This window comes from Somniosus microcephalus, chromosome 5 (assembly GCF_052327205.1).
Source record: "Somniosus microcephalus isolate GS21.2 chromosome 5, FLI_Smic_1.0, whole genome shotgun sequence".
Classification (NCBI taxonomy): Eukaryota; Metazoa; Chordata; class Chondrichthyes; order Squaliformes; family Somniosidae; genus Somniosus; species Somniosus microcephalus.
The window spans coordinates 283,487,492-283,514,409 of record NC_140991.1 but is presented as its reverse complement, the minus strand read 5'-3'; the positions used below and the strand labels follow the sequence as shown (position 1 = coordinate 283,514,409).

The 26,918-nt window shown below is 43.6% G+C and overlaps 1 protein-coding gene across 1 annotated transcript; it reads right to left on the bottom strand.

The window, feature by feature from the left end:
* On the bottom strand, positions 1-26,918 carry mturn (maturin, neural progenitor differentiation regulator homolog (Xenopus)). The gene is made up of 3 exons (XM_085989040.1): positions 26,454-26,918; positions 8,541-8,663; positions 1-2,242 (listed from the first exon to the last, which is right to left on the bottom strand). The coding sequence occupies exons 1-3, from the start codon at positions 26,613-26,615 to the stop codon at positions 2,132-2,134; spliced, it is 396 nt and encodes a 131-aa protein (XP_085845166.1). The 5' UTR covers positions 26,616-26,918; the 3' UTR covers positions 1-2,131.

The following is a 26,918-nucleotide window of genomic DNA, read 5'->3' as shown; positions in this document are numbered from 1 at the left end:
AATGTTTGAATAATTTATTTTCAGCATGTTTAGTGTTGAGCATGTTAAAGTACAGTATCCTTTTGTTCACCTATCCAAGTTATCTTTCATAACTATTAAAAACAAACACATTTGCTTTACAAATTCAGTCTAAATGCACAAATGTAATGCTTTAAATCAATCCAAAAGGAGAGAACACCAATTTCATTAATACTATTATCTTTTATTAAATCTAATATAATTTCAAACAGTATTATGAGGCTAATTTATAATAGAGAAATCTGACCAATTTGTTTTTAAACCATTTTTTAAATTCAGGCTGCTAGGTCAACAAAAGCATTGAGGTATCTATAAATGAAGTGTTGCAGGTTGTAACAGACTATGACACATCAACTATAAAGTAATTTTTATAAACTACCAAAATTAAAATACCTCCTGTATCAACCAGTCATGCATTTAAGAGAGAGAGAGGTAATTCAACAGCTGTGAACAGTAGGCTCCCTCCCTCCCTCCTTCGGGACGAACAAAATCAGATGCTCAACTGTCACGTAACATATTAAAACACTGGGTACTGTTCACACAAAGTACAGACCAAGCTTTTACTTCAATTATCTGTACAGTACATATACTGTAGAACAGAACATTTACATTAAACGGCACTCTTGCTCATGGCCTTACTTACTCAAGTGAATAAAGGAACAGACTCTCCGACCACAGGCAAAGGAATGCCCCGACCTGCTTCAAATCCTCAGCTCATTAGAAGAGCATTTTAAAACATTAAGATTTTCTGCTACCTCAAATGTTCTAGGATTACACAAGGCATTCTGTTCTACAGTATACACACAGATATAGTACAAGAGGTCCACAGGCCAGGTACAGTACAATACCACTTACAACATATTGAATAACCCATCCATTATTCAATGAGCATTACTTTTTTTTTTTAATTCTTTCATACGCATGTTACTAAATTCCCCCCCCCCCCCCACTAAAGGCAAGTTTACAGCTCCTTCTATTAACACACATTAATGAAGAGCTAAAGTCTGTGCTATTTTTGCTCTACAACTGGGAATGTTATAGCTGTAAATGTTTGATCTAAGATGCATAGGAAGTAATCAGTAAAGTACCCAACAAACTGCAATGCATTAAAAGCCAAGCAATAATGAATGCAGTACAGTATACAGTACCTGCAGTACATACAGCAGTAGCAGAAAACAGTATTTAATGCCCTCAAGCTTCTACACAACAGCACATTCTTTTGCTTTTACAATGTAACAAGTTGATGCAAGCAGATGTCAGTTCTGTCAGTGTTGCATTTTAATTAAAGTGTCCTCGAGGATATTTTAAGTGAAGCAATCACTGTAAAATTACCTGATGGAACTTAAAAAGTGAAGCCTGTACTAAACAGTTACTCTCCAGACTCGCCACAACTGGTTGCTTCGGAACAATGTCATTATCGCGCGACTTCAGTTAAATACCCACAATCAATATCCTTTAAAAAAAATGTAATCAAGATGGGTATTTGAAATTCAAATTATGCCAAAATAAATGGAAGGATATGCTGATGGGGTTAGATGAAGTAGGGTGGGAGGAGGCTCTTGTGGAGCATAAACTCTGGCACAGACCAGTTGGGCTGAATGGCCCATTTCTGTGCTGTAAAATCTATGTCATTCTATGGAGCAACCTATTAATAAAAGTTTCCCAGTGAACAATCCTTACGGCAATGTGCATTTTAGCAGGACAATCACTGGGTATTGCTCGAAAGCCATATTAATTGAAATGTGGATTACATCAATCCATTTTATTTTAAAAACCATCTTTTGTTAAATAAAAGCCCAACTAAAAAACCTAACCTGAAATTAAAGCAGCTTTACATACCCAATACAGATCGATCCAAACAGCGGATTTTTCCCCTCAAAAGCCAGTTTAGTACATTCACCTCGATGCCAAAAATTTCACACCTCCTTACAGTTTGACAAAATGATGAACAGTTAAAGAGACGTATAGAACAAACTAGATAAGGTTTAGGAATGCTGTTTCAACTTGATGCAAATAAAAGGCTATTTAGGTATCGGGGAGGGAAGGGTGAATGTGGGTCATCCATCAATAAAATGACTGAACTTCACACAAGCTGACTTTTCTTTGCGCACATTTACTGTTGACTGACGCTCATATGCTGGCTGTCCGCTTCAGGCTCCTCCTCTTCGACGTCGGCATTGTAATCTTCAAATGCATCATCATCTACGTCGGGAAGACCCAGCAACTGTGTGAATGAAATTCTGAGTTAGTCAACCCAACCACAAAAAGGGAATCGAACAAAGTAGAAACTTGAGCAAATGTTGATCCCCTCACCCACCTCAAAACACATAAAATATAAAAAGCAGCAGAAAGTAGTGTTTGAGCAGAGTTATCAAAAAAGGCATTTAATAAAAGCATGCTATATACACCTAACACAGGCAATAGTACATGATGGTCTTACGTATGTACGTGGGACGTGACTTATTCCACGAGAGAACCAAGTGGATGTTACGTGGGACACGACATTTATTCCATGTACTCAAGATAACCTACCAAGCAAGAAAGTTTCCCCACAAGCCAGCGGTCGTTGCTGGGAGGGAGAAGCTGCAGCTATGCACCTGCTCTCAGCGACAGCAAGTCAGCTGTAACTGTAGCAACTCGCCCCATAATTGCTGAGCTTTCTGCAGTGTCAGCACCGCAAACAAAGCATGCTCACACTGCACAGCTGAAACCAAATAAAAGGCAAACTCATCCTGGCGCGCAGTGGCCTACCCATCACTGTGGCAACCATCTGCGCGTGCTCATACAACCCTTTCTCAGCACTGCTGCTCATTTAGAATGAAAAGTGACCATTAAAATTGTATTGCCGTCATGCAACAGCTTTGAATCACATCATTTAACCAATCAGGCCAAAACTCTTCTGAACCAGTTGGTAAATCCTCAAATAATTAAAATTATGCAGACATCCTCACAACATTAATACACTGCGCACAAATCCTTCACTGTATTCCTTTTCCATGATCCCCCATCAGATGTAGTGCACTACAATAAGGCAAGCTACTTAGCATCCCAGGATGCAATGGCGTATTACAAAACCCCATCACAGCAGATCAATTGCCAATTTTTTTTTTGAAGTTTCATATTAAGATCATGTACAAACTGGGGGAGAGAGGGAGGAGTGAGTGGGGAGGGAAAGAGAGAAAATTAACCAGGGTTCCTGCTCCTAGCCCAGTGATGCTGGGTTCAGCTGAGATCAGCTTGCTGAGCACAGAACATGGAGTGAAACTGGGGCTTTCCTGGGCTCACTGCACTGAGCCAGCATGGGAGCTGTGATTTTTCTTTTGATCAAATTTCATGAGGGCGCTAGAAACGCATGTACTTTAAGATTAAAAACAAGATTTCAATCAGTAACTGAAAAAGCACAAACATCAGGCCACGTACATTTTTTGACAAATTTTGGCCCTGCATTTATTCAGCACTTATTCTTTTGTGCTTTATTAATGTAGGTTGCCCAAATAAGAGTGTTTTGTTTTAAGAGACTTTGAACATCTGTTCCACATATAGTTCTCTGATTAGGGGGAGGCGGGAGGATATAATCAAATGTACCTTTTGCACAATGCAACTGGAGCTGTAATGATTTTCTTTAACCTCACGTCGCTACTTTAATTAGTTGGCCATCTCACAAGTATAGTCCAGTTACAGTTTATGCCTCAGTTGCGCACTCTAAATATTCTGTACCATATCCGATTTTAACTCCGTCTCTCTATTGTGGCGTGCATTCAAGCTCCTTTCCTCTAATGCCAAAGCACATCGTGTTCTTTAGGCACAATTAATCGAACTGATGAAACTGTCACTTCTTACCTCATTTGTTCTCGTTCTGTTTTCAGAATTTCTGGGAAATTGTACAGCAGTTACTAAAAATACTTTGAGAGAGTTTTCTTGTGCACCTCGAAATACTGACTTCCTCTACTCATGTGAAAGAAGTCAACAGTCAGTGCTGCTGTACATGCAGGGTTTAAAAAAAAAAATATTTCTCATCCAACTCTTTCTTTGGAGCCTGACAGCCGAGTTAGAATTTCCTGAAGAAAGTTCCTAGTATTAGGGAACACCAACCACTGCAGCGACCACAAACCTGTTCACAACTAGCTCAAAACCCAATCCATTTCAGAATCATTCCGCAAGAGGAATAATGCATCACAACAGAAACAGTTCTTTTAAAACAAAATTGAATGGCGATTTGAATAAGTTAGGTCTGTGAAATATGAGATAATTTGCAAGAAAACAGCATGCCTTGTACTATAATTGTCAACATCTTGGGGCGTTTCACAGCAATTGTGCCAAATCAGCTCTCCTCCCTACTTTTCCCTTGCTCTCCCAAAAATAGTTAGGACTCATCATTTAAAACATGAACCTGATGGAGATTCCCAACTCTGTTCAGAATTGCTGAAAAGCGTAATATTGTATTGGTTGTAAAAAGTACAATAAAAAGCATGCTACAAGCAATTTTCCCTCTAAGCTGTGCAGCCGCGCAGCAATGGGAAAGGTCCCACGCAGGCTAACCGGCTTCACCAATGTAAATACTGTGCATGTGCAGAAATTTAAAGGCACCACGCACTGACAAACAGGCCACGCAGAACAAAGCGCAGCTTACAGGGAACATTGGCGATAAGTGCATTTCATCAACACTGGTGTTTAAGACAATACGCAAAGGTTCATTGTTCATTCTGAGGAAGGTAAATGGAATGTTGGCCTTTATTGCAAGGGGAATGGAGTATAAAAGTAGGGAAGTCTTGCTACAACTGTACAGGGTGTCAGTGAGACCACACCTGGAGTGCTGCGTACAGTTTTGGTCTCCTTATTTAAGGAGGGATATACTTGCATTGGAGGCAGTTCAGCAAAGGTTCACGAGGTTGATTCCTGAGATGAAAGGGCTGTCTTATGAGGAAAAGTTGAGCAGGTTGGGCCTATACTCATTGGAGTTTAGAAGAATGAGAGGTGATCTTATTGAAACATAAGATTCTGAGGGGGCTTGACAGGGTAGATGCGGAGAGGATGTTTCCCCTTGTGGGGGAATCTAGAACTAGAGGGTATAGTTTCAGGATAAGGAATCACCCAGTTAAGACGGAGATGAGGAGGAATTTCTTCGCTCAGAGGGTCGCAAATCTTTGGAATTCTCTACCCCAGAGAGCTGTGGAGGCTGGGCCAGTGACTATATTCAAGCTGGAGATGGACAGGTATTTGAGCTACAGGGGAGTCGAGGGTTATGGGGAGCAGGCAGGGAAGTGGAATTGAGGCCAAGATCAGATTAGCCATGATCTTATTGTATGGCGGAGCAGGCTCAAGGGGCCAAATGGCCTACCCCTGCTACTATTTCTTATGTTAACCATCTAGTTCAACCACACCAATTACAAATCAGAGTGATTATCTGCACGAACATTTGTGTATCCTTCTGCACGTGCGCGCAGTCGGCACCGCCTCTTTTTGCGCATCGGTGCTTGCCCGGGGGGGGGGGGGGGAAAGGGAAGAGAAGATCGGATCGTCAGGGGAGAGAGGGGGACTCAGTGGGGGTAGGGGGAGAGAGAGAGAGAGAGAGATGGGAAGACACACAGAGAGGGGTAAGGGAGGAGAGAGAGAGAGAGAATCGGGGAGAGAGAAAATCGCAGGGGGGGGGGGGCGCGAAGGGAGGTCAGGAAATCGGGGGGAGGGGGAGAGAGTACAGATAGCACAGTGGTGATGGATCCAGGTCTGAAAGGGATGACGAGAGCGAGAACGTGATCAGGTCGGGGGGGGGGGGGGGGGGGGGGGGGGGAGGGGGAGAGGAACTTGGGCAGGGGAGAAGGTCAGGAAGCTGGGGTGGGAAGAGAGGTGGTCAGGAACTTGGGCAGGGGGAGAAGGTCAGGAACTTGGGCAGGGGGAGGAGGTCAGGAAGCTGGGGTGGGAAGAGTGGTGGTCAGGAACTTGGGCAGGGGGAGAAGGTCAGGAAGCTGGGGTGGGAAGAGAGGTGGTCAGGAACTTGGGCAGGGGGAGAAGGTCAGGAAGCTGGGGTGGGAAGAGAGGTGGTCAGGAACTTGGGCAGGGGGAGAAGGTCAGGAACTTGGGCAGGGGGAGGAGGTCAGGAAGCTGGGGTGGGAAGAGTGGTGGTCAGGAACTTGGGCAGGGGGAGGAGGTCAGGAAGCTGGGGTGGGAAGAGAGGTGGTCAGGAACTTGGGCAGGGGGAGAAGGTCAGGAACTTGGGCAGGGGGAGGAGGTCAGGAAGCTGGGGTGGGAAGAGTGGTGGTCAGGAACTTGGGCAGGGGGAGAAGGTCAGGAACTTGGGCAGGGGGAGAAGGTCAGGAACTTGGGCAGGGGGAGGAGGTCAGGAAGCTGGGGTGGGAAGAGAGGTGGTCAGGAACTTGGGCAGGGGGAGAAGGTCAGGAACTTGGGCACGGGGAGAAGGTCAGGAACTTGAGTGGAGGGAGATCCGGAACTTGGGCCAGGTGTGGGGTTATGAAAGAGAAGGTCAGCAGGAACTTGAGCTTGGGGGAGGAGGTGGTGCTGGGAGGAGCTCAAGAACTTTTTGTGGCGGGGGTTGGGGGGGGGGGGGAAAAAGAGTCAGGAACTTGGGCGGTGGGGGCGGGAACTTGTTTGCATGTGGAAGAAGGTCTTAACTCGCGAGGGTGAGCCCGGTCTGTTTCAAATGAGCTTGGTTCTGTCTGGAGCAGGCAGTCAGAATGGCTCGAATTACACTTTGCAAAGTAACTGATTATGTAGGCAGGGAGGATCTAATTACACATTCCCAGGTGTGTCTTGTCCTCCAAGAGGGCCAATCAGCACTTATCATCCAAGTGGAACAATCAGAGTTTTTGGTGTTGCAAATAAACACGTCCACTATAAATACAAGAGGCGGGGAGGGATGGGGGAATCTTCCACCACCTTGTACTTGTAGTAAAATCATAACCGGGCTTGCAATACAGCAAAGGGTATCTCCCTCGCCCCCTCTTCCCTGAAATCTACTGACAGCTCCTCCCATCCCTCCACCAAATAATTTTAAGTTAGCATCCACTACATCCGTGACAACAAATATCAACATGCCCAAACAAAAGCCTTCACCTTGCCGTTGCAACTACTGTGCTGTAATAGGGATATCCTGATTCTGTGGATAAATTTCAATCCTATCCCATTTACCTGACAAACAGCATGCCTAAATTATAAAATCCATGCAACAGAGGATGAGATCATAGAAGGGGTGTGAGTGGAAAGACAAGTATAGCTGGGAGGGATCCATGCACATGCTATTAACATATTTTATCAGGAGAAAGTCAGTGGAATTAAAAGGGAGAAACTGTTGAGGGCACAAAGCAGAGCAGGCTGGTAGTAAATGGGGACTGGTAGGAGTGCTGCGCAAGGAAGAGGCAGAGGGCCCAGAGATCATCCTGGGGAAGGGAGTGGACAGGGAAGGACTGGATGTCCATGGTCAAGAGAAGAAGATTGGCTCCAGAGAACCTGAAACAGTCAAAGTGGTGGAGACTATGAGAAGAATCATAGATGTAGGTAGGTAGAGATAGGACAAGAGGAGGGAGAAGAAAAAAAAGAGTAGTTACAAGTTTTGTGGAAAAGAAGCAAACAGAAATTATGGGTCTGTTGAGACAGTTCTGATTGTGAATCTTTTGGAGCAGCTACAAACAGATAGTGATAAAGTTTAGAAGCAACAAGGTTGGAAACTGGGGGAAGGAGGATCTCCGCAAGACATAACATCAGCGAGTTCAAAAATGGCTTGATTTTTGGTAGTGGGCCCACAGTCATGGAGGAGATTGGAAAAGGAGTCAAACAGTTATCATTCAATCGCAACCAGGTAGAGGTCCTTGCACCATACTACAGCAGCACTACCTCAGCTGGATGACATGCCAAGGATTGAACAATGTCCATTTCAGACACCCAAGTTATGGTTAAGCACTACCGTGTCAGGTTCAGTGCAGGATAAGTTCTTTCTCATCTGCCCCAACAACCTCAAAAGGGCCTCAAAAGTTTCTAGCACTGTACCACTGACATTTTTTCCATTTCCCAATCCAGCCATCCTTTGATCTGTGGGAGATTAGTAATTCAGTGCCAAATAAATGTAAAATTACAGACAGCTGTGTATGGGCCCCATATCCGTTAGGAACCAAGTTGAATCTGCTCAAATTAAATTCATGTGATCCTGAACAGGGTGCACACTATCTGGATTGAATTGGAACCAAAGTACTATAGGTGAAAAGGCTGGTGTCTAATCCACTGCAGCATCTAGGTTCCACCTCCAAACATCAACAGTTCATCAATTAGAGTAGAGTAATAAGAACTGTTTCAGTTCTGATAAACAATTGATGGTAACTGCAAGGGGATGGAAGAGATATTTGGCCTGAATACAATCAGATTCCTTTTAAGCAACTATCAGGGCAGAGAGCTGAAAACCCTAAATATATTTCAGTCTGCACATATCATGTTTAAAAGATGGACAATAAACTGCAGGGTTTGGGTCAAATAGTTAATTCTATAGTTTTTTTAAAATACTAACATTTGGCACTTACAGGTTTGAATGACTTGAAGACTTTTTCCAGTACTTCAGAGAGGGTCTTCTTCCCACAGGATAAGATGTACTCTTGTACCAATTGTAGGAATGGTAGGCAGTCTTCACTTTCACTCCACACGTGCTGAAGAGATTGAGTTAGGAGGAAAAAACATGCATTATTTAAGCGAACAATACATTTTACTAATTTCAATGCTATGTACTTCACTGCAGTCTTTCATATAACCATTTGTGATTGCCTCATTTCTAGTTACCCTGTCTACGCATAATCTTTTAAATAACTAGTAGATTTCCCCATGATGTGGCTCACATGTAGTCTGGAACATGAGTAATGTTTAGCTGCTAACCTGGCCCATTCTGTTAAGGCCACTGCGCAAGTGCTCAATGTGGGAATTCAGGTAATTGTAGCTGCTTGTAAATTTCTATGGTGCATTAGAGGCAAGTACAGTGCTTGCAAGTTTTGGGCTCCAGGTCAGAGCTCTTTTAAAAACATGTTTTTCTATTTGTAACAAACTGTGATCAAATGCGACAGAAGCAAGATTTTTTTTTTTTTTTTAAATCATTGCTGCAGATCTCCTGTAGTATCACTCACAATAATCAGAGGATGCACTATTTAATAAGGACAGGAGCATTTAAACAATGGAATGCACAATGCATGAAATTACTCTGCATTCTTGAAATCAATTGGTCTTGGTAGATGATCATAGAAACATAGGAGCTGGAGTAGGCCATTCGGCCCTTCGAGCCTGCTCCGCCATTCAATATGACCATGGCTGATCCTCGATCTCAATACCATATTCCCGCTCTCTCCCTATACCCCTCGAAGCCTTTTTGTGTCTAGAATCAGGCTAATTAAAGGCCAGACTTTAAAAAGTGAATAACATCAATTAGAGACTACAGCCATTTGGAATCCTGCTCCAATAAGGTGCCTTGTATTTCTCTGGGAGTTTTTCTCTCTCTTCCCTCTCCCCATTTACTTAAGTAATGGCAGAGGTTGGAGAACTATTCTTTACCCCAGTCTTTCAGCTGTTGAAGACCCATTACTAGAGAAGGGCTGTAGAGGAAAGACAAAAACTCTCAAGTCTTTCAAACCACGATTCGGTGGATAAATGTACTTCAAAGTGGAGTAGTATTGACCTAGAAGGTCCCATGGCCTGCGTTATTATACAATCGCAATAACTACGGGTTAGGGAGAAGGGGGAACAAGAGAAAGAAGAGTCAACTAAAATAGGTGCCTAATCTTGACTGGTGCAGTGCATGGAGCTGCTCGGTCAGTGCATGGAGCTGCTCGGTCAGTGCATGGAGCTGCTCGGTCAGTGCATGGAGCTGCTCGGTCAGTGCATGGAGCTGCTCGGTCAGTGCATGCCAGGTGACAGGGCGAGAACAAAGCAGATCCTGTTTTGACAGGAGTCGTCATTTTGAAGAGTTTGGAAAGTAAGCTTAATATAAAGTGGGGGGGGGGGGGGGGGAGTTAGAAGATTAAGTATAAGGATTATTTTACAGTTTACAGCATTTTGTAGAAATTGGTAAATTTTATGGAATTTTCTGAAAACCCAGAGATAACTTCATAGGACCTGCTTTGAAAGTTACCCACTACTGTATATCTGTACAGATACTGGTACTTCAGATGAACAAACCCCTGAAATGAGCATACACTTCTTCCCTTCCCCGGCCCATCACTTTCTTAACTTCAGAAACAATGTCTCATGTTCATGTAGAGTTCAAGGGGTGCTTGCAGCCAGCCAGCTCCTCCAAGTCAGCATTATTCAGGAATTCAGAAAGTAAGTCAGCGAGCTATTCAACTGCAGAAGGGTCATTATAGAACCTGTTCTTGTCCTCATCCAACATACATGCTTCCAGCAAGTATCAGAAGATTGTAATCATGAACATGGCATTCTCTATTCCTTAGTCCAAGGCCAATTGTAGCCCCCCTGCCCCCCGGATCACTGTCCCAGCCAACATCTCACCTGGGACCTACCTAGTGGTTAGTACAGTGCTTTTACCCAAATGAATTATCAGGAGATTGTTTGCAGCTTCAGTGAGAACCTTGACTACTCTACCTGTTTTTAAAAAAAATCCATAATCTTTCAAATTGCAGTACTGTCTGAATATAGAGTCAGTGGGGATAAAATTCAACTTTGACAGGGGTGCAAAACAGGCAGTAGCAAATTGGCCACCCGTGATACACCCTGCCCGATTTTTCTTTCCAATGACTTTGCCAATCTTTTCAACTACCCTACACAGAAGTTTTTTTTTTAAAGTAACTTTTTGTCAGAGTAAGGGAATGATCTTAGTGCTGCTGGAGGGAGACCAATATATCAATGAGAGCTCTGTGTTTACTTACAAAAAGCAATACAAAGGTTCTTGTGTGGCCCCTTGCAATAGTGTACTCATTTGTGACTCAGCAAACCATGCTATGGCAGGATTACATAATCAATAAAGAAAAATTGGGCTGCCTATCAATTTCTAGAACTGAGCCAGAAAATGTAGCACAAGTGAAGTTTTACAAAATTGAGACATATCCACTCAACCTAGAGGTTGGCTACACAGTGAAATTACATTATACAAGGAAACAAATGAACTTCAACAACAACTTGCATTTTTATAGTGCTCATTGTGTGCTATACAGGTTGGTGGATAGTGAATGGATACGTCATGTGGATCTAGGATTTTGCGAAACATTAACGAGGTTAAAGTCCTTAAGAGCAGCCTTAACTCAACCCCTACTCCTACCACCATGCTCTCCCACACAGGCAGCTTAGTGCAGTCACGGCCCACTCCTTCATCTACACGCTATCCTTTGGCTTCTTCTACATGATACCCTTTGGCAACATCATCCACAAAAATGAGGTCAGCTTCCACATGTACGATGAGATCCAGATTTGCCTTTTCACAGCCTCTGTACTGTCAGACTGCTTTCCCAATAACCAGTTGTCAGATGAGCTGTAATTTCTTTCATTCAGTTAAACATTGGGAAAGCTGAAGCCACCAACTTTGGACCCCACCACAAACTCTCTACCCTCGCCACGATTCCAGCTCCCTCCCAGCCACTGGCTCAGGTTGAACCAAACTGTTGAATTTCTATGGACAATTGCAGAGTGAAGACCACACTCAGGCCAGGTAATCCAACATCCTTCCTTCACATACTAATAGGACTATAACAAAGCAGTGCTGAATCTGGAAGTGGGAATTTGTGAACTCAAGTGAACAGGCCAGGTTGAAACACAAACACTTAATCGTGATCTGTTCAGGACAGCAGAGCTCTGTGAAAGCACGTAAAGTTACTCCAAACAGCTCCACCACAGACAGCATTGAATAAAATCCTCTGCTTACTGGCCCGTGAGATTTCCACATCACAAATAGAATAGACTTTTCATTTTCCCTGGCCAGCAAAGGCACAACATAATGAGAAATTTTCAACTAACCATTCAGTTTGCTAACTGCTGGCAACTAATGGTTTCAGCGAGCTATTTGTTCCCAAAGCAAAACAATCAATTGCCTAGATTGGCAAATACTCTTAATTAATTCTATCAACCAGAGACCCATGTAAATCAACAAGATGATACAACAAGTAGTGCTCTTGCAGAGAGTCGGCACGGGCTCGACGGGCCGAATGGCCTCCTCCTGTGATGTAGCCATTCTAGGTATAGCTAACTTTTCAAAGTTCATATCCAGGAAGAGAGGTCATCAACAGCCAGCGGAATAATAGTAAGTGTACTAGTGCTCTCACTGATAAGAAAAGGGCATTTTAATTCCAGGTATTGAAAGTATTAAAATATAAAAAAGGTAACATTTTCAATAAGTGTCCTTTTGCAATCACGGTTTACGAAGTCAGAGGACAGGGATTGCGTAAGGAAGTGGGGATGTCCGGTGGGATTGTTTCCAGCAAACTGGGAAATACAGTCGAATGCACTGGTAGGGACTCAGAGTATGCAAGAGGAGTACATAGGTCTGGAAGCAGTGAGGAATGAAGTGTATTGGGTGAGAATCGTGGGGTACGAGTATTAGGAGATGAGTCCTAGGGTCTGGGACTGATTGTGGTGGTGGAGGGGTCATGAAATATTCAGTGGGAGCACTGCAGTGTGTTCCAGGGGTCTAGTAGTAGTGGGAGAATGGTCCTGGTGTCAGAATACCAGGAAGGAGGGAGGTGCCACGGTGTGGGAATAAAAGATTAGATGCTCGGGTTGGAAGCACTGAGGAGGATGCCACAAGAGCAGCGGAGGGGGGTTCCAGGGTCTGGAAACATTGGGGATCAGGGTCAATACACTTCTTTCTAAGCTAGCGATCTTCAGCTTCTGTAATCTCGTCTCAGGTTACACCCTCTTTGCGGCCTCCTCAATGCTTACATTTTTTTTGTGATATATGGTAACCAGAAATGAACAGAATACCACAAGTGTGGCCTGATCAGTATATTGCAGAGCCTAGCATAACCTCCAAAGACTTGTATCCTCCTGTTCTGGCTATATGCCCTTGGCGCTTAAAGCGTCACATTGCCTGGACACAAAGGATCTGGCAGATTTATCACTTTCAATGTTTCCCTCTATAGAATCACATTTATTACATACAATGTTTGTATTTGTTCAGATCTCCCATGGCATTGCTCATGCCAAGCTGGAGGATATGGTATTTTATAATAGGCGCCAGCCTTGGTTCAGTGGTAGCACTCTTACCTCTGAAACTGAAGGTCGTCGGCTCAAATCCACACCAGAAAACATAGAAACATAGAAGATAGGAGCAGGAGTAGGCCATTCGGCCCCTCGAGCCTGCTTCGCCATTCAATGAGATCATGGCTGATCATCCAAATTCAGTACCCGGTCCCTGCTTTCTCCCCATATCCCTTGATCCCTTTAGCCTTAAGAAATATATATAACTCCTTCTTGAATATATTTAATATGTATTGGCCTCTACTGCCTTCTGTGGTAGAGAATTCCACAGGTTCACCACTCTCTGGGTGAAGAAATTCCTCCTCATTTCCAGCCTAAATGGCTTACCCCTTATCCTTAGACTGTGACCCCTGGTTCTGGACTCCCCCGCCATCGGGAACATCCTTCCTGCATCTAGTCTGTCCAGTCCTGACAGAATTTTATAAGTTTCAATGAGATCCCCTCTCATTCTTCTAAACTCCAACGAGTACAAGCCCAATCGTCCCAATCTCTCCTCATACGTCATTCCTGCCATCCCAGGTATCAGTCTGGTGAATCTTCGCTGAACTCCTTCCATGGCAAGAACATCCTTCCTCAGATAAGGCGACCAAAACTGCACACAATACTCAAGATGTGGTCTCACTAAGGCCCTGTATAACTGCAGCAAGACATCCTTGTTCCTGTACTCGAACCCTCTCACTACGAAGGCCAACATATCATTTGCCTTCTTAACCGCCTGCTGCACCTGCATGCTTACCTTCAGCGACTGGTGCACAAGGACACCCAGGTCTCGTTGCACTTTCCCTTCTCCCAATCTATTCCCCTTCTCCCAATCTATTGCCATTCAGATAATAATCTGCCTTCCTGTTTTTGCCACCAAAGTGGATAACCTCACATTTATCCACATTATATTGCATCACCCAACCTGTCCAAATCAGAAACTAGAGCATATAACGAAGGCTGGCACTTCAGTATAGTACTGAGCAATGTTCCCTCTAATTTTTTTCCGTGCACGGTCCCTTTAAAATTGCTGTGCGGCCGCTCATATTTGCCAGCGGCAACAGCTGGTAAGCGGCCTGCACGGGATCTCCTGATCGATGCGCAGCTGTATGCCTGCACTCCTTAGAGGGAACATTTGTACTGAGGTAGTGTTGCACTGTCCGGGGTGCCATCTTTCGGAGGAGACTTTAACCCTAGGCTCCCTCTGCTGTCTCAGGTGGACGTAAAAGATCCCATGACACTATTCAAAGAGGAGCAGGGGGTTGTCTTGGCCAATATTTATCCCTCAACACCACCAAAAACAGATTATCTGGTCACTTAGAACCATAGAATGATACAGCACAGAAGGAGGCCAATTGGCCCATCGTGCCTGTGCCGGCTCTTTTGTAGAGCTATCCAAGGATAGCAGTAAATTTTTTCCAGGGGGTGGGAGTGGTAGGTAGGGGGTCCCAGGGTTCCACAAACACTGGGACAGGCCCAGGAATATGAGATCACTGGTGTGTGATCTCAGGGCCTGGGAGCACTGGGGGTGTACTGGGATCAGAGAGCACTGGGAATGTGGTCTCTGGGTTTAATAGCACTGAGGGTGCAGAACATTCTGGAGGGGGAGGGGGAACAGCCAGTTGTCGTGATACATGTTGGTACCAACGACGTAGCTAAAAAAAGGGAAGAGGTCCTACAAGTAGAATTTAGGGAGTTAGGAGCCAAGCTAAAAAGTAGGACCTCGAAGGTAGTAATCTCTGGATTACTACCAGTGCCACGTGCTAGTAAGAGTACAGAGAACAGGATAGTTAGGCTAAATACGTGGCTTGAGCAGTGGTGTAAGAGGGAGGGTTTTAAATTTTTGAGGCATTGGAACCAGTTTTGTGGTAGGTGTGACCTATACAAAAGGGACGGTCTACACCTGTGCAGAGATGGAACTGATGTTCTCGGGGTAATTTTTGATAAAGCAGTTCGGGAGCATTTAAACTAGTATGGCAGGGGGCTAGAAACCTATGTAGTGAAATAGAGGAAAGTGAAAGGCAGACAGAAATAAATGGTAAAAGGGTGAGGAACAAAAAACAAAGGGCCAAACTAATTCATAAAAAATGTGAGCATAAAAAAAGCCTGAGGGTTTTATACCTTAATGCGAGAAGCATCAGGAACAAGGTAGATGAATTAGCTGTGGAAATAGAGGTTAATAATTATGATCTAATTGGGATTACGGAAACATGGTTGCAGGGTGAGCAGGGCTGGGAGCTTAACATACAGGGGTATTCAGTATTTAGGAAGGATCGACAAAAAAGAAAGGGAGGAGGGGTAGCATTGCTAGTAAAAGAGGGGATAAATGCAATTGAAAAGAAGGATATTAACTCAGTTAATACAGAATCTATATGGGTGGAGCTAAGAAATAGCGAGGGGCGAAAAACATTAATAGGAGTGGTATATAGGCCTCCAAATAGTAAAATAGAGGTTAGGGAGGGCATCACGAGGGAAATTAGAGAAGCGTGCAATAAGAGCACAGCTGTCATCATAGGTGACTTTAACTTACATATAGATTGGACTAGCCTAATCAGTAAAAATAATGAGGAGGAGGAATTCCTTGAGTGTTTAAGGGATGGTTATCTGGATCAATATGTCGAGGAACCAACTCGGGAACAGGCTATATTGGACTGGGTACTGTGCAATGAGAAGGGACTAATCAGTAATCTTGTTGTACGGGGACCCTTGGGTCAGAGCGATCATAACATGATCGATTTCTCACTCGAAATGGAGAGCGAAGAAATTGACTCAGAGACTAAGGTCCTGAATTTAAACAAGGGGAATTATGATGCCATGAGACGGGAACTGAGTAGGTCTGATTGGACAACGTTCCTGGGAGGACTGGAGGTAGATAAACAATGGCAAACATTTAAAGATAGAATGACAAAATTGCAAAAATTGTTTATACCAATCTGGCATAAAAGGAAATCTAAAAAGGTGACTCAACCGTGGATAACAGGGGAAATTAGAGACAGCATAAAATCCAAAGATAGGGCGTATAAAATAGCCAAAAAAAGCGCCAGAGCGGAAGATTGGGAACAGTTTAAGATAGAGCAAAGGAGGGCAAAGGGCATGATCAAGAGGGGCAAAATAGCTTACGAAAACAAGCTGGCGGAAAATATAAAAACTAACTCCAAAAGCTTTTATAAATATATCAAAAGGAAAAGACTGGTGAAAACCAAAGTTGGTCCATTGCAGTCAGATACGGGGGAATATATAATGGGAAATAAGGAAATGGCAGATCAACTAAATGCATACTTTGGGTCAGTCTTTACGAAGACACAAAAAACCTCCCTGGGATATCGGGAAAAATAGGGACATTGGCAAAGGAGGAACTGACGCAAATCAATATCTCTAAGGATATGGTGTTAAGGAAGCTAAAGGGATTGAAGGTGGACAAATCCCCAGGGCCTGATAACATGCATCCTAGGGTACTGAAGGAGGTGGCCCTAGAGATAGCGGATGCACTAAGGATGATTTTTCAGAATTCATTAGACTCGGGAACAGTGCCGATGGATTGGAGGGTAGCTAACGTTACCCCACTATTCAAAAAGGGGGGTAGGGAAAAAGCAGGTAATTACAGACCTGTAAGCCTTACATCAGTTGTGGGCAAAATGCTGGAGTCCATCATTAAGGATGAAATAGCGGAGCACTTAGCAAATGGGGACAGGATAGGACAGAGTCAACATGGATTTACAAAGGGTAAATCGTGCTTGACTAATCTATTGGAATTTTTTGAGGGAGTAACTGGTAGAATAGATGGGGGAGAGCCAGTAGATGTGGTGTACCTGGACTTCCAAAAGGCCTTCGATAAGGTCCCACATAAAAGATTAGCATGGAAAATTGAGGCTCATGGGATAAAGGGGAAAGTTTTGGCGTGGATAGGGAACTGGCTGTCAGATAGAAAACAGAGAGTTGGAATAAACGGCTCATTTTCTGAATGGCAGGCAGTAACAAGTGGGGTACCACAGGGATCTGTCCTGGGCCCCCAGCTGTTCACAATTTACATTAATGACCTGGATCAGGGAGTCGGATGCAGCATTTCCAAATTTGCAGACGACACTAAACTAGGAGGGGGGGTGGGCTCAGAGGAAGAGACCAGGAAGCTCCAGAGCGATTTGGACAGACTGGGCGATTGGGCGGATAAATGGCAGATGCACTATAATGTGGACAAGTGCGAAGTTATCCACCTTGGGTGCAGGAACGGGAGGGCAAATTATTATTTAAATGGCAATAGATTGGGAGAGGGGGAAGTACAGAGAGACCTGGGTGTTCTTGTACACCAGTCACTGAAGGCGAGCATGCAGGTGCAACAGGCGGTCAAGAAGGCAAACGGTATGCTGGCCTTCATAGCAAAAGGGTTAGAATACAGGAACAGGGATACCTTGCTGCAGCTGTACAGGGCACTGGTGAGACCACACCTCGAGTACTGTGTACAGTTTTGGTCGCCTCATCTGAGGAAGGATGTTCTTGCCATGGAGGGGGTGCAGCGGCGATTCACCAGGCTGATACCAGGAATGGCGGGAATGACCTATGAGGAGAGACTATGTAGTTTAGGGATGTACACACTGGAGTTTAGAAGATTGAGAGGGGACCTCATAGAAGTGTATAAAATTCTGACAGGTCTAGACAGACTGGATGCAGAAGGAATGTTTCCCTTGGCGGGTGAGAACAGAACTAGAGGACATAATTTAAGGATAAGGGCTAAACCATTTAGGACAGAGATGAGGGGGAATTTCTTCACTCAGAGAGTGGTGAACCTGTGGAACTCATTGCCACAGAGGGCAGTGTACGCCAGCTCATTAAATATATTTAAGAGGGAATTAGATATATTTCTACGGGCAAAAGGGGTTAAGGGTTACGGAGAGAAGGCGGGGACGGGATACTGAATTAAAGGATCAGCCATGATCTCATCGAATGGCGGAGCAGGCACGAAGGGCCGAATGGCCTACTCCTGCTCCTATCTTCTATGTATCTATGTATCTATGAGAGGTGTTCCCAGGGGAGGGAAGAGATTCTAGGATCCAACGCGGCTAGAGTGTGCGGCAGGGGTGTGCTAGGATCTGGCACCGTTGGGATCTAGCAGCATGGGGGTGGGGAAGAAGGCCCAAAGGAAAGTGGAGAGGAAGTATGCACACACACGATTTTTAATGATATATATGTAAAGCATTGCATAGCCAAGTGTTGTTAAGTTTAATTTGCCACTTCTGTGCTCAACTGCAGAACTGTATCATGCAAGTCTTATTTTCGTGTCATTGGCATGTTTGCCAAGGTTACAATCTCCAGATCATTAATGCAGATTAGAAACGAGTGGGAGGATGATTACAACTCTCAAGTGCTATTTATTTTAAAGCCAACTTCTTACCTAGTCAGTGTTCTGCACTGGATTCCTGTGGCTTTTAATTTTATTCGTAGATGTTCATGTGGGATCTTGCCAAAAGCTTTCTAGAAGCCCAGATAAACCCTATCATAATCTACTTTACATGTAATGTTCTTGAAGTCAGAGGACATTTGTTGGGCACAACTTACCTTTCTAAATCCATGCTGTCTATTTCTCATTAAATTACTACTACACAGGTACTCTCTCCAGCCTGTTCCTTGGAACTGTTGGGCATAGGGAACACAATCTTAAATTTTGCTGATAACACAAGAGGATTGTAAGAGAATGTATTTATACCCGAAATGTCAACTATTTTCCCGAAGGAGGCTGCCTGACCTGCTGAGTGTTGCCAGTGTTTTGTTTTTGTTTCAGATTTCCAGCACTGGCATGATTGGCAGGTGCAATTTAATACGGATAATTGTATGACAATACATTCTGAGGGGGGGGGGGTAATAAGGAATAAAAGATTCACACAATGGAAAGATATTGAAGGGTGACAAAGATACCTAGGGACTCTCACATAATTCCATGCAAGTGCAGGTAGATAAAGCCATAAAAAAGCCAACAGAATTTTGCGTTTTATAAATAGCGGCAGAGTACTGATGCATTTATTTAAAACAGTTATCCACAGCTACAGTAGTGTATGGGGTTTAGGCTGTGTCATTACAGAAAGGACCTTTACCCTTCAACCAACACCACCAAAAACAGTTGCAGTTTGTGGGATCTTGCGGTGCTCAAATTGGCTGCAACGTTTGCCTACAAAAGGTGACTACACCTCAATAGCAATTAACTGGCTGTGAAGCTCTTTGGGACTTCCCAAGGACATAAAAGGCGCTATATAAATGCAAGTTCTTTCTTTTAATATGCATGTATAAACTGTTCATTCAGGATGTCTTCAGAACATCTGTACAAACAGATCAAAGTATTTCACAGTAAAATCTGCACTTGATTATCAGCGGCCACTGCATATTTTCAATGAGATGTGATCAAGCTGTGGAAAGTCCCCAACAGATTTATGTAAAAGAAAGACTATATGTGGGTATCATGCCATAACACATGGTGGGCACAAAGCAGAAAACAAACCAGACCAATCCTCAAGTCATAGCAGAGGCGATAGCTTGTTCTTTACTGATACAACACAATTAGTGCTAAATCACAATTAGTGCTAAATCTCTCTGTTGTGCGAATATCAATATTTTTATTTTTTTATTTTTTTTAAATAAAAAGTCTTGCATCTAACAAACATTTGTCGCATCACAACCTGCAGGATAAAAATTTGTGACTGGCTAAAATGGGGACATACTTATTCAGTAACCAAATATCCAACTGACTCAATGTGAACAGATAGAACAGTGCAATTCAGCTGGCAGCTATCAAGTGAAGAGAAACAATCAAATTGCTCAATTTTGTCTTGGAGGCCACCAATCCCGAATTGGCAAATAGCAGGAAGCATCACATTGTATTGATCCAAAAATTGTAAATTTGGTTTGAGCTGCTGTCCCATAAAAAATGTAAATAATCCAGAATAAAATCGTTATTCTCACTCAGATGTTTGTACAGCATTGTAAATTCCTGGACATTTTCCTGGAACAAATTACGCCTGTGTTGGGAATCTGAGGCTCTATTTGGAGTACGGGCCAGAGCTCAAATTACTGGATTGGGTTTTGTTGTCCATTTCTTTTGCAAATGTATTAAGTTTCTCAACCTAAGCTGCAGTCAGTGCCAAATACAGAAAACCTCTTCCCTCTATTTTAGTACCACCGACTGTCTGTCAAAGTTCAGATGACCTGCACTGTTCCCCATGCACATTTCCTCATTAATCTTGACCTCATCCTCCTCAGTCCTACCTAATACCTGGAGCCTGTTTGTCCTCTACCATTTGTCTATATACATACACCTTGTTGGTTCACTCCTCATCTGTCTCACCTACTGAGCTCAACACTAGTAACACATCATCATTAATGAACTATGCACCCTCACTAACCTCCCTGTGCATATCAACCCAACAAACCATTTAGTCAGAATATTAATTAGCAAAGAATGCACTGTCTGGCTTTCACAGCTTTGAGTACACTAAATATGAGGAAGTTCACAACCAGGAAGACCCTCAGGTCCAATAGGGTGACCCCAAAAATAATGCCTCTCAAATCACCCACTCCCACAAATAGCTATTCCATTCTCCCTTGAATTTTGCTTTTCCACATAATCCGTCTCTCTGAGTGGTTTGTTTCACATGTTCATTACCCTCAAGTAGTTCAGTTTAAACTGTGCACCTTCTTTCTTTTAAGCTTGAGCCATGTCCTCTGTTTCTAGAGCATGCCACAAACAGATGATGGGACTCTTCAGGTTGTATCACACCTCAGGTCATTAAGGCTCAAAGAGTAGTCACAAGAGTAGCTTTTTGGACCTTTCACAGCTTACTCTTGAATGCGTAAACTTACTGCTTTCTTCAGAGAGTAAACGTGTCCTGGATTGTGCGTAGATTCAAAACATCTGCAAGATTAGAATTAAAATATAAAAGCAGAAGAAGTGGAAACTTACATCTGAAAATCAGGCCCACGGTTTGTAAAGGAAGTAAAAGCCAACAATTCAGAGAAACCCTGCAGGAGGTGATTCGAACTGTCTAGAGACTAGTGGAAGGACACATGGAATGCATCTTAATAACAAGTGACACTTTGACTGGCAAAAAGTGCATAATTATGACTTCGCATCAAAGAGTAGTAGTATTTTGAAGAGCATATGCCAAATTCCAAAAAAAACACAGCTGTGTGTGTCTGCCATGGGAGCAAAAAAGAACCATCAAGGTAGAGTGGGTGGGTGCATCGAACATGTCATTTGGAATGTAGAAAATGTTGCATTATATCATGTCCGTGTATTGTTGAGTAATATTAAACATGTTAGAAAATAGAAATCAGCCTTCTTTGTCAAGTGGTCTCTTTCCCCATTTAGCATTTCTTTGCGATTAAAGCATGATTTTGTTTTACTAGTCAATCTCCTATGGCATTGCACACAGGAAGTTGAGACCAGGATGGAGCAGGATTAGAGCATTCGGGATAATTGGACCAGGCACACAGACGTAGTTCAGTCACCCCCTTTTAGAAGTCATCAGCAGAGAGTGTTGAACAAAAGGACTTTTTTCTTAGTGCTACTTGTACCATCTAGGGTGTTCCTGAAACCGAAAAGGGTAGTGGCAATTATCATTTGCCACATCAACTGGCCCAAAATCCAAATTACATTTTATCAGCTCCTCATTCAGGAAAGAGGGCTTGCCTAGCCACCTTTCAAGAGGTGTTGTGGTTTTTTTTTTTTTTTTTTTTTTTAAAGTCCCAGAATCAGAACCTAGTCCCTCAGTTCCTGGTTTGTGCACCATCAGAGCTAAGGCATTGTCAGGTTATGCTCAGTAGCCTTGAACTAGTAAACACCGACAGCAGATGGCCAAATTATCAATTTTCACCTCACCCACACAGAATTCTTTCCGAGAGCAGAAAATGATCCACAACATATAGATGGATTACAGCAATCAAATTTCTTCTGATCCCTCTTGAATCATCAATCCCAGGTGACAAGAGACCCATAAAACCAGACTCATACGATGACTCAGATGATCTTGTTTAAAATGGAGATTAAGCTAATTTTAGTGATATATTATATCTTCAATGGTCAGACAGGACATGGAAAATATAACATATGGACCTCGACAGCCACCGTAAAAAAAAAACCAATAGAAATATTTTGTCACAGGGAGTGGTTGAGACAACCATTGCATCTCCGAGGGAAAAATCAATAAATATTTAAAGCATAGGAAGATACAGAGCTATGGAATTAATTTTGGAGTTGGCACCTTGGTGAACCAAATGGCCGCCTTCTATGTTGTTATGGTTCCATGAAAATCACCTTTGCATCATTCACTCCCAGTCATTCTGTGACCTGTACACATGTGCTACATGGGCCTTGGCTAAATCTTTTCAGCAACTCCATTACCCCAAAAATACACACATACTCAAACGCTTTAGCTTCGGACTGCATGGCAAGGCATTATGTTGTATGGACCAACTGTACACTAATGAAGTGTCCTTTTGTCATCGTATAAACGAAAGAGACAACTAGAGCAAGCGAGAACATCTGTATTACAACAGTGTTCTTTAAATAAATGCCACAAATCCCACTAAGGGAGAAAAAGACTGTTTTTCTCCAAACACATGTTCAATATAGCTTTGCTATGTTGTCAGCTGTCTTCCTTCAGTTTGAAAGACTCACTGAGGACTTCAACAGATAGCATGTGCTTCCACTTAATGGACAAAACTAATTCATAATTCTTGTCCCTCCCTCGCCCATATAGTCACTGGGAGAACTAGTGAGATTCCCAATTCAGAGTAGAATTTTAATTCTGGCTTTCAGGCTTGACCAAGGAGAGAACTGAAGACTTAGAAATGAAATCAAGAACTCGGTATCTTACTGTTCTGCCTTCTGTGGGCTCAGCTATGCAAACAGCACAGCTGTTTCTAGCACGAGGAAACAAACAGCCACTTACATCTACTTTAACACAAAATATCCCACGGTGCTTTACAGAAGGCAGATGAAAAATGGGCACCGAGCCAGGAAAGAAAGATTAGGAGCGTTGACCAACATCTTGGGTGATTCAAGAGATTGATTTTGAGAGTGTGTGTGGAGAAGTTTCAGGAGGGAATTCTGGAAAGTAAGAGCCAGGCAACTGAAGTATCTTTCACCAATTATAGGGATGAGAGGGAGGAAAGCTAGAGTCAGAGGAAAAGGAAAGTTTGGGGGAGTTGTTGGAGTGAGAGGGGGTGCAAAGGTATGATGAGGTGAGGCCATGGGGGGGGGGGGGGGTGGGGGAATGTAAAGATGAAGGTTTTAAACTTGAGGTACTGAGGGACAGGGAGCCAATTTAGGTCAGTGAGAACTGGGTTATGCAGGATTTAGTGCCATACAGGTACATACAGCATCGTTGCGAGTTTATGAAGGGTGGAAATTGGGAGGCCAATGAAAGCACTAGAGTAGTCTAGTCTGGATATGACAAAGGCATGTATAACTCTGTTTTAAGCAGCAGAGGGGCTGAGGTGTCAGGCGTTGCAACAGTGAATGCAAGTGGTCTTGGGGATGGAAAGGATATGGAGTTGAAGCAGTGTAGTTTTTCCAATTTATTCTACAAGTCCAACAGGCAAATGCCAACAGTCCTCCTCCCAGCAAATGAAGGTTCAAACATGGACCTGTGAAATCTTCCATCTCTGCACAAACAGGGGCACAACAGAAGGGAATGGAAATAGCAAGTACATTTTCATGAGAGGACTTACCAGATAAACAGTTCCCAGTGAATTTAAGTCAGTCACTGGTTTTGTATTTCAAATTCTGGTGTAGTGTTCTGTTAAACATTAATGGTTAACATGAGTAGAGCTTTTCTTTAAAACCAGATCGGAAATCCAGATCTAACCAGAATCATTTTTTAAAAACTTACAGCAAGTTTTTTCTCCAACACTGCAAGAACCGCCATTTATTTGTAGCAAGAATCCAAACAGTTAGGCTATCCCAATATAATTTGGTGATCTTGATTTTTTTTTTTTTTTTAATTTACTGGAAGGAAGAAGTCCTGCTGTTAAGAAAATCATCAGAGCATCTATTCCAGTGACTTCAGTTACAACGGGCTTAGATAGGGCATAATTATAACATACCTCTTTCAAAAAAGTATGCTTGTAGTTAACTTGCTCGATACATCTATTGCATGTTTCTACAGTTTCATTAATAGTTTGTTGCGTCAGAAGATGCAGATAAGAAATATCACCTTATGTGAATAATAAAAATTCCAGATCCGGGTACAACATAAAGTTTCTTCATAAACTAGACACGTGGTTGCCAGGAATCAGGATGATGGAAGAGGTTAGCAGAAAGTTTTTTTATGCAGGAGGATTGTTTGAACATGGAATGGCCTATTACAAACAGTGATGGGAGCAGAATCCATAATTATAGCTTTTTTTTTAAAAAGGGACATGGATAATTATTTGAAAATTAAATATTTAAAACAGCAAGAAAATGGAACCAAGGAGATAGCTTTCAGAGAGCCGGCACAGGCACTTTGGATCAAATGGTTTCCGTATGTGGCGCAAAATTTTATGATTCTAGGTGTGGAGCAAAATGTGTCTCAGTTTAGGTACCTAGAACGTTGAAGAAAGCAAACAAAAGCTATTATTCTTCAGAATAGACCAATCTTATGACTTCATAGCCAACCTCCAAAACTATGAACAAATCAAAAGCAAGGTTAGATATTTTAAAACATTTTTTTACTACAATGATCAAATCTTTGTGACTGAACTTATACACCATTTCTTCCCCGCCCCTGATGATTCTGTCCCCTCCACTCCACTGACTTTTCCTGGAGCATTGTTCCCCAGATGCTCTTGGGCATCTCAGCCAGTCTTTACTTGTACCCAGTGAGCGTCAACGGGCTATCTAGCTATGGAGGGCATTACAACTAAGCCCAACATCCACACCCATGTTTCCAACAGGAGTAGGGGACCCCAAGTAATTTACTCCTCCCTAATCTAGAGGTGCTGAAGCCAACTTTAGTACCCCCTACCGCTGCCCTATCAGAATTTAAACCTAGGATATTATTGATGTATACAGCTCAGCTCCTTGCTGGGCCACTAGGGATTGGGAGGGAGGGAGGGAATCTTTCATACACCTTTTTGTATTGTTAAGGACAGAAACTCATTTAAGTGTCATGTAAAATAATTACATCATTAAAAACTTCAGAGCTGTTATGTCTTAAGAGATCAAAATTATTTTCTTCCCCACCCCACAAAAAAAAGTTTTGCTACAGGAATGTTAGAAGCAACAAATATTCCTAAATAATTAATGCGTATTTATGATGAGTATGCTTGTGGAGGCAATGCTGAATCAGGCAAGTCATCTGATTTTCTCATACCGACAAGGGCATAGCAATTAAATCATTTGATGTGGGCAACGATTGTACCGCTCCATGACATTGTGCAAGATTCACGATCAGTTTTCCAGACAAATTTATAAAAAATCAACTCTTTCAACAGTAGCTTTTTTTAGGGTGGCGACAGAAGAGATAGGAATTGGACATGAATTCAGATTCCCGATTTAAACTGCAAAATGGATTCTCCAGCTGTTGCTAAGTTTGACGCATTAGAAACTTGCAATATAAAAATAGTTGGCTGTGGACATTACAATTAAAAAAAAATATAAGTGTGCAACTTTCCAAACCGGTCTTGGCAGATAATCTGTCTGAACAATCTGTTCTGCATACAGAAAACGCGAAGAGGAGCTCAGGGAGGGACTTGAGCTGCAGCATTATATAACTGCGCCTGTACTGGGAGTGTGGACTCAGCCCCCGGCTCCCGCAGGTATAAACCTCGACCGTGTAAAATTCAGTCAGCAGATGTCCGCATTCACCCATCAGAAACCAGACAAGAAAAATGCAGTAAAGTCTGACGCTTGCTCTTTGTTGCGCAGCATTACCAAGGAGCGAAAGCAATAACTGAAACCTCCCCTCGAGGAGCCCGATCTGGGGCAAAAACAGGGGGGGGGGATGCCCTGGGTGGGTTTCTGGTCTGGGGGAGAAGAGGTTAGGCTCAATGGGCGGGGATGCCCTGGGTGGGCTTCTGCCATCATCAGGGAAGGGCTCGGGAGAAGGGGCGGCTGTCGTTAAATCGATGCGGAGATAAGAGCTTGGGGGGCGAGGGGGAAGGTACAGGTGGTCGCCGGCCCAGCCCGGGTGCCATAGGAACCGGCCGCCATGACGCAGCAAGTGGATGCAGCAAGGCCGGGCCAAACAGAGAGAGAAAAAGGGAGAGGGAAAGGATCAACCGGGCCCGCCCGCTCGGCAACTCACGAAATTATCCCTGAAGTCGCTGTCTGGGCACAGGACGTAGAAGGAGACGCCGGGGTCCGCGTAGAAATCCAGGCGGCTCTCTGCCTCCTCGGTGGCGATCAGCTCGAATGGGGTGTTGTAACACCATTTGTCCGCGACGTCGACGAACTGCTGGAATTCCATGGCGGCGGCCGCCGACTACTACTACTACTACTACTCCGGTGCGGGGTGCGTGTCGTCCGTTATCTCAGCCGCGACCCCTCCCGCCGCATCGGCCTACAAGAGAGCGCGGCCCATGGCGCGCGCGCCGCTCTTTTGTTTTATCTGTCTCTCGATCTCCAATCGGTCGTCACTCCCCTGGTGGCGCACTTCTGCAGCTCGGCTGACTGCAACCCTCCCCCGCCACTGCTTCGTGCCGTGCTCTCCCCTCCGGTTTACCAGGCGCTCGCGCCCCTCCGAGCTCACACCGCAAACAGGACGCTGACC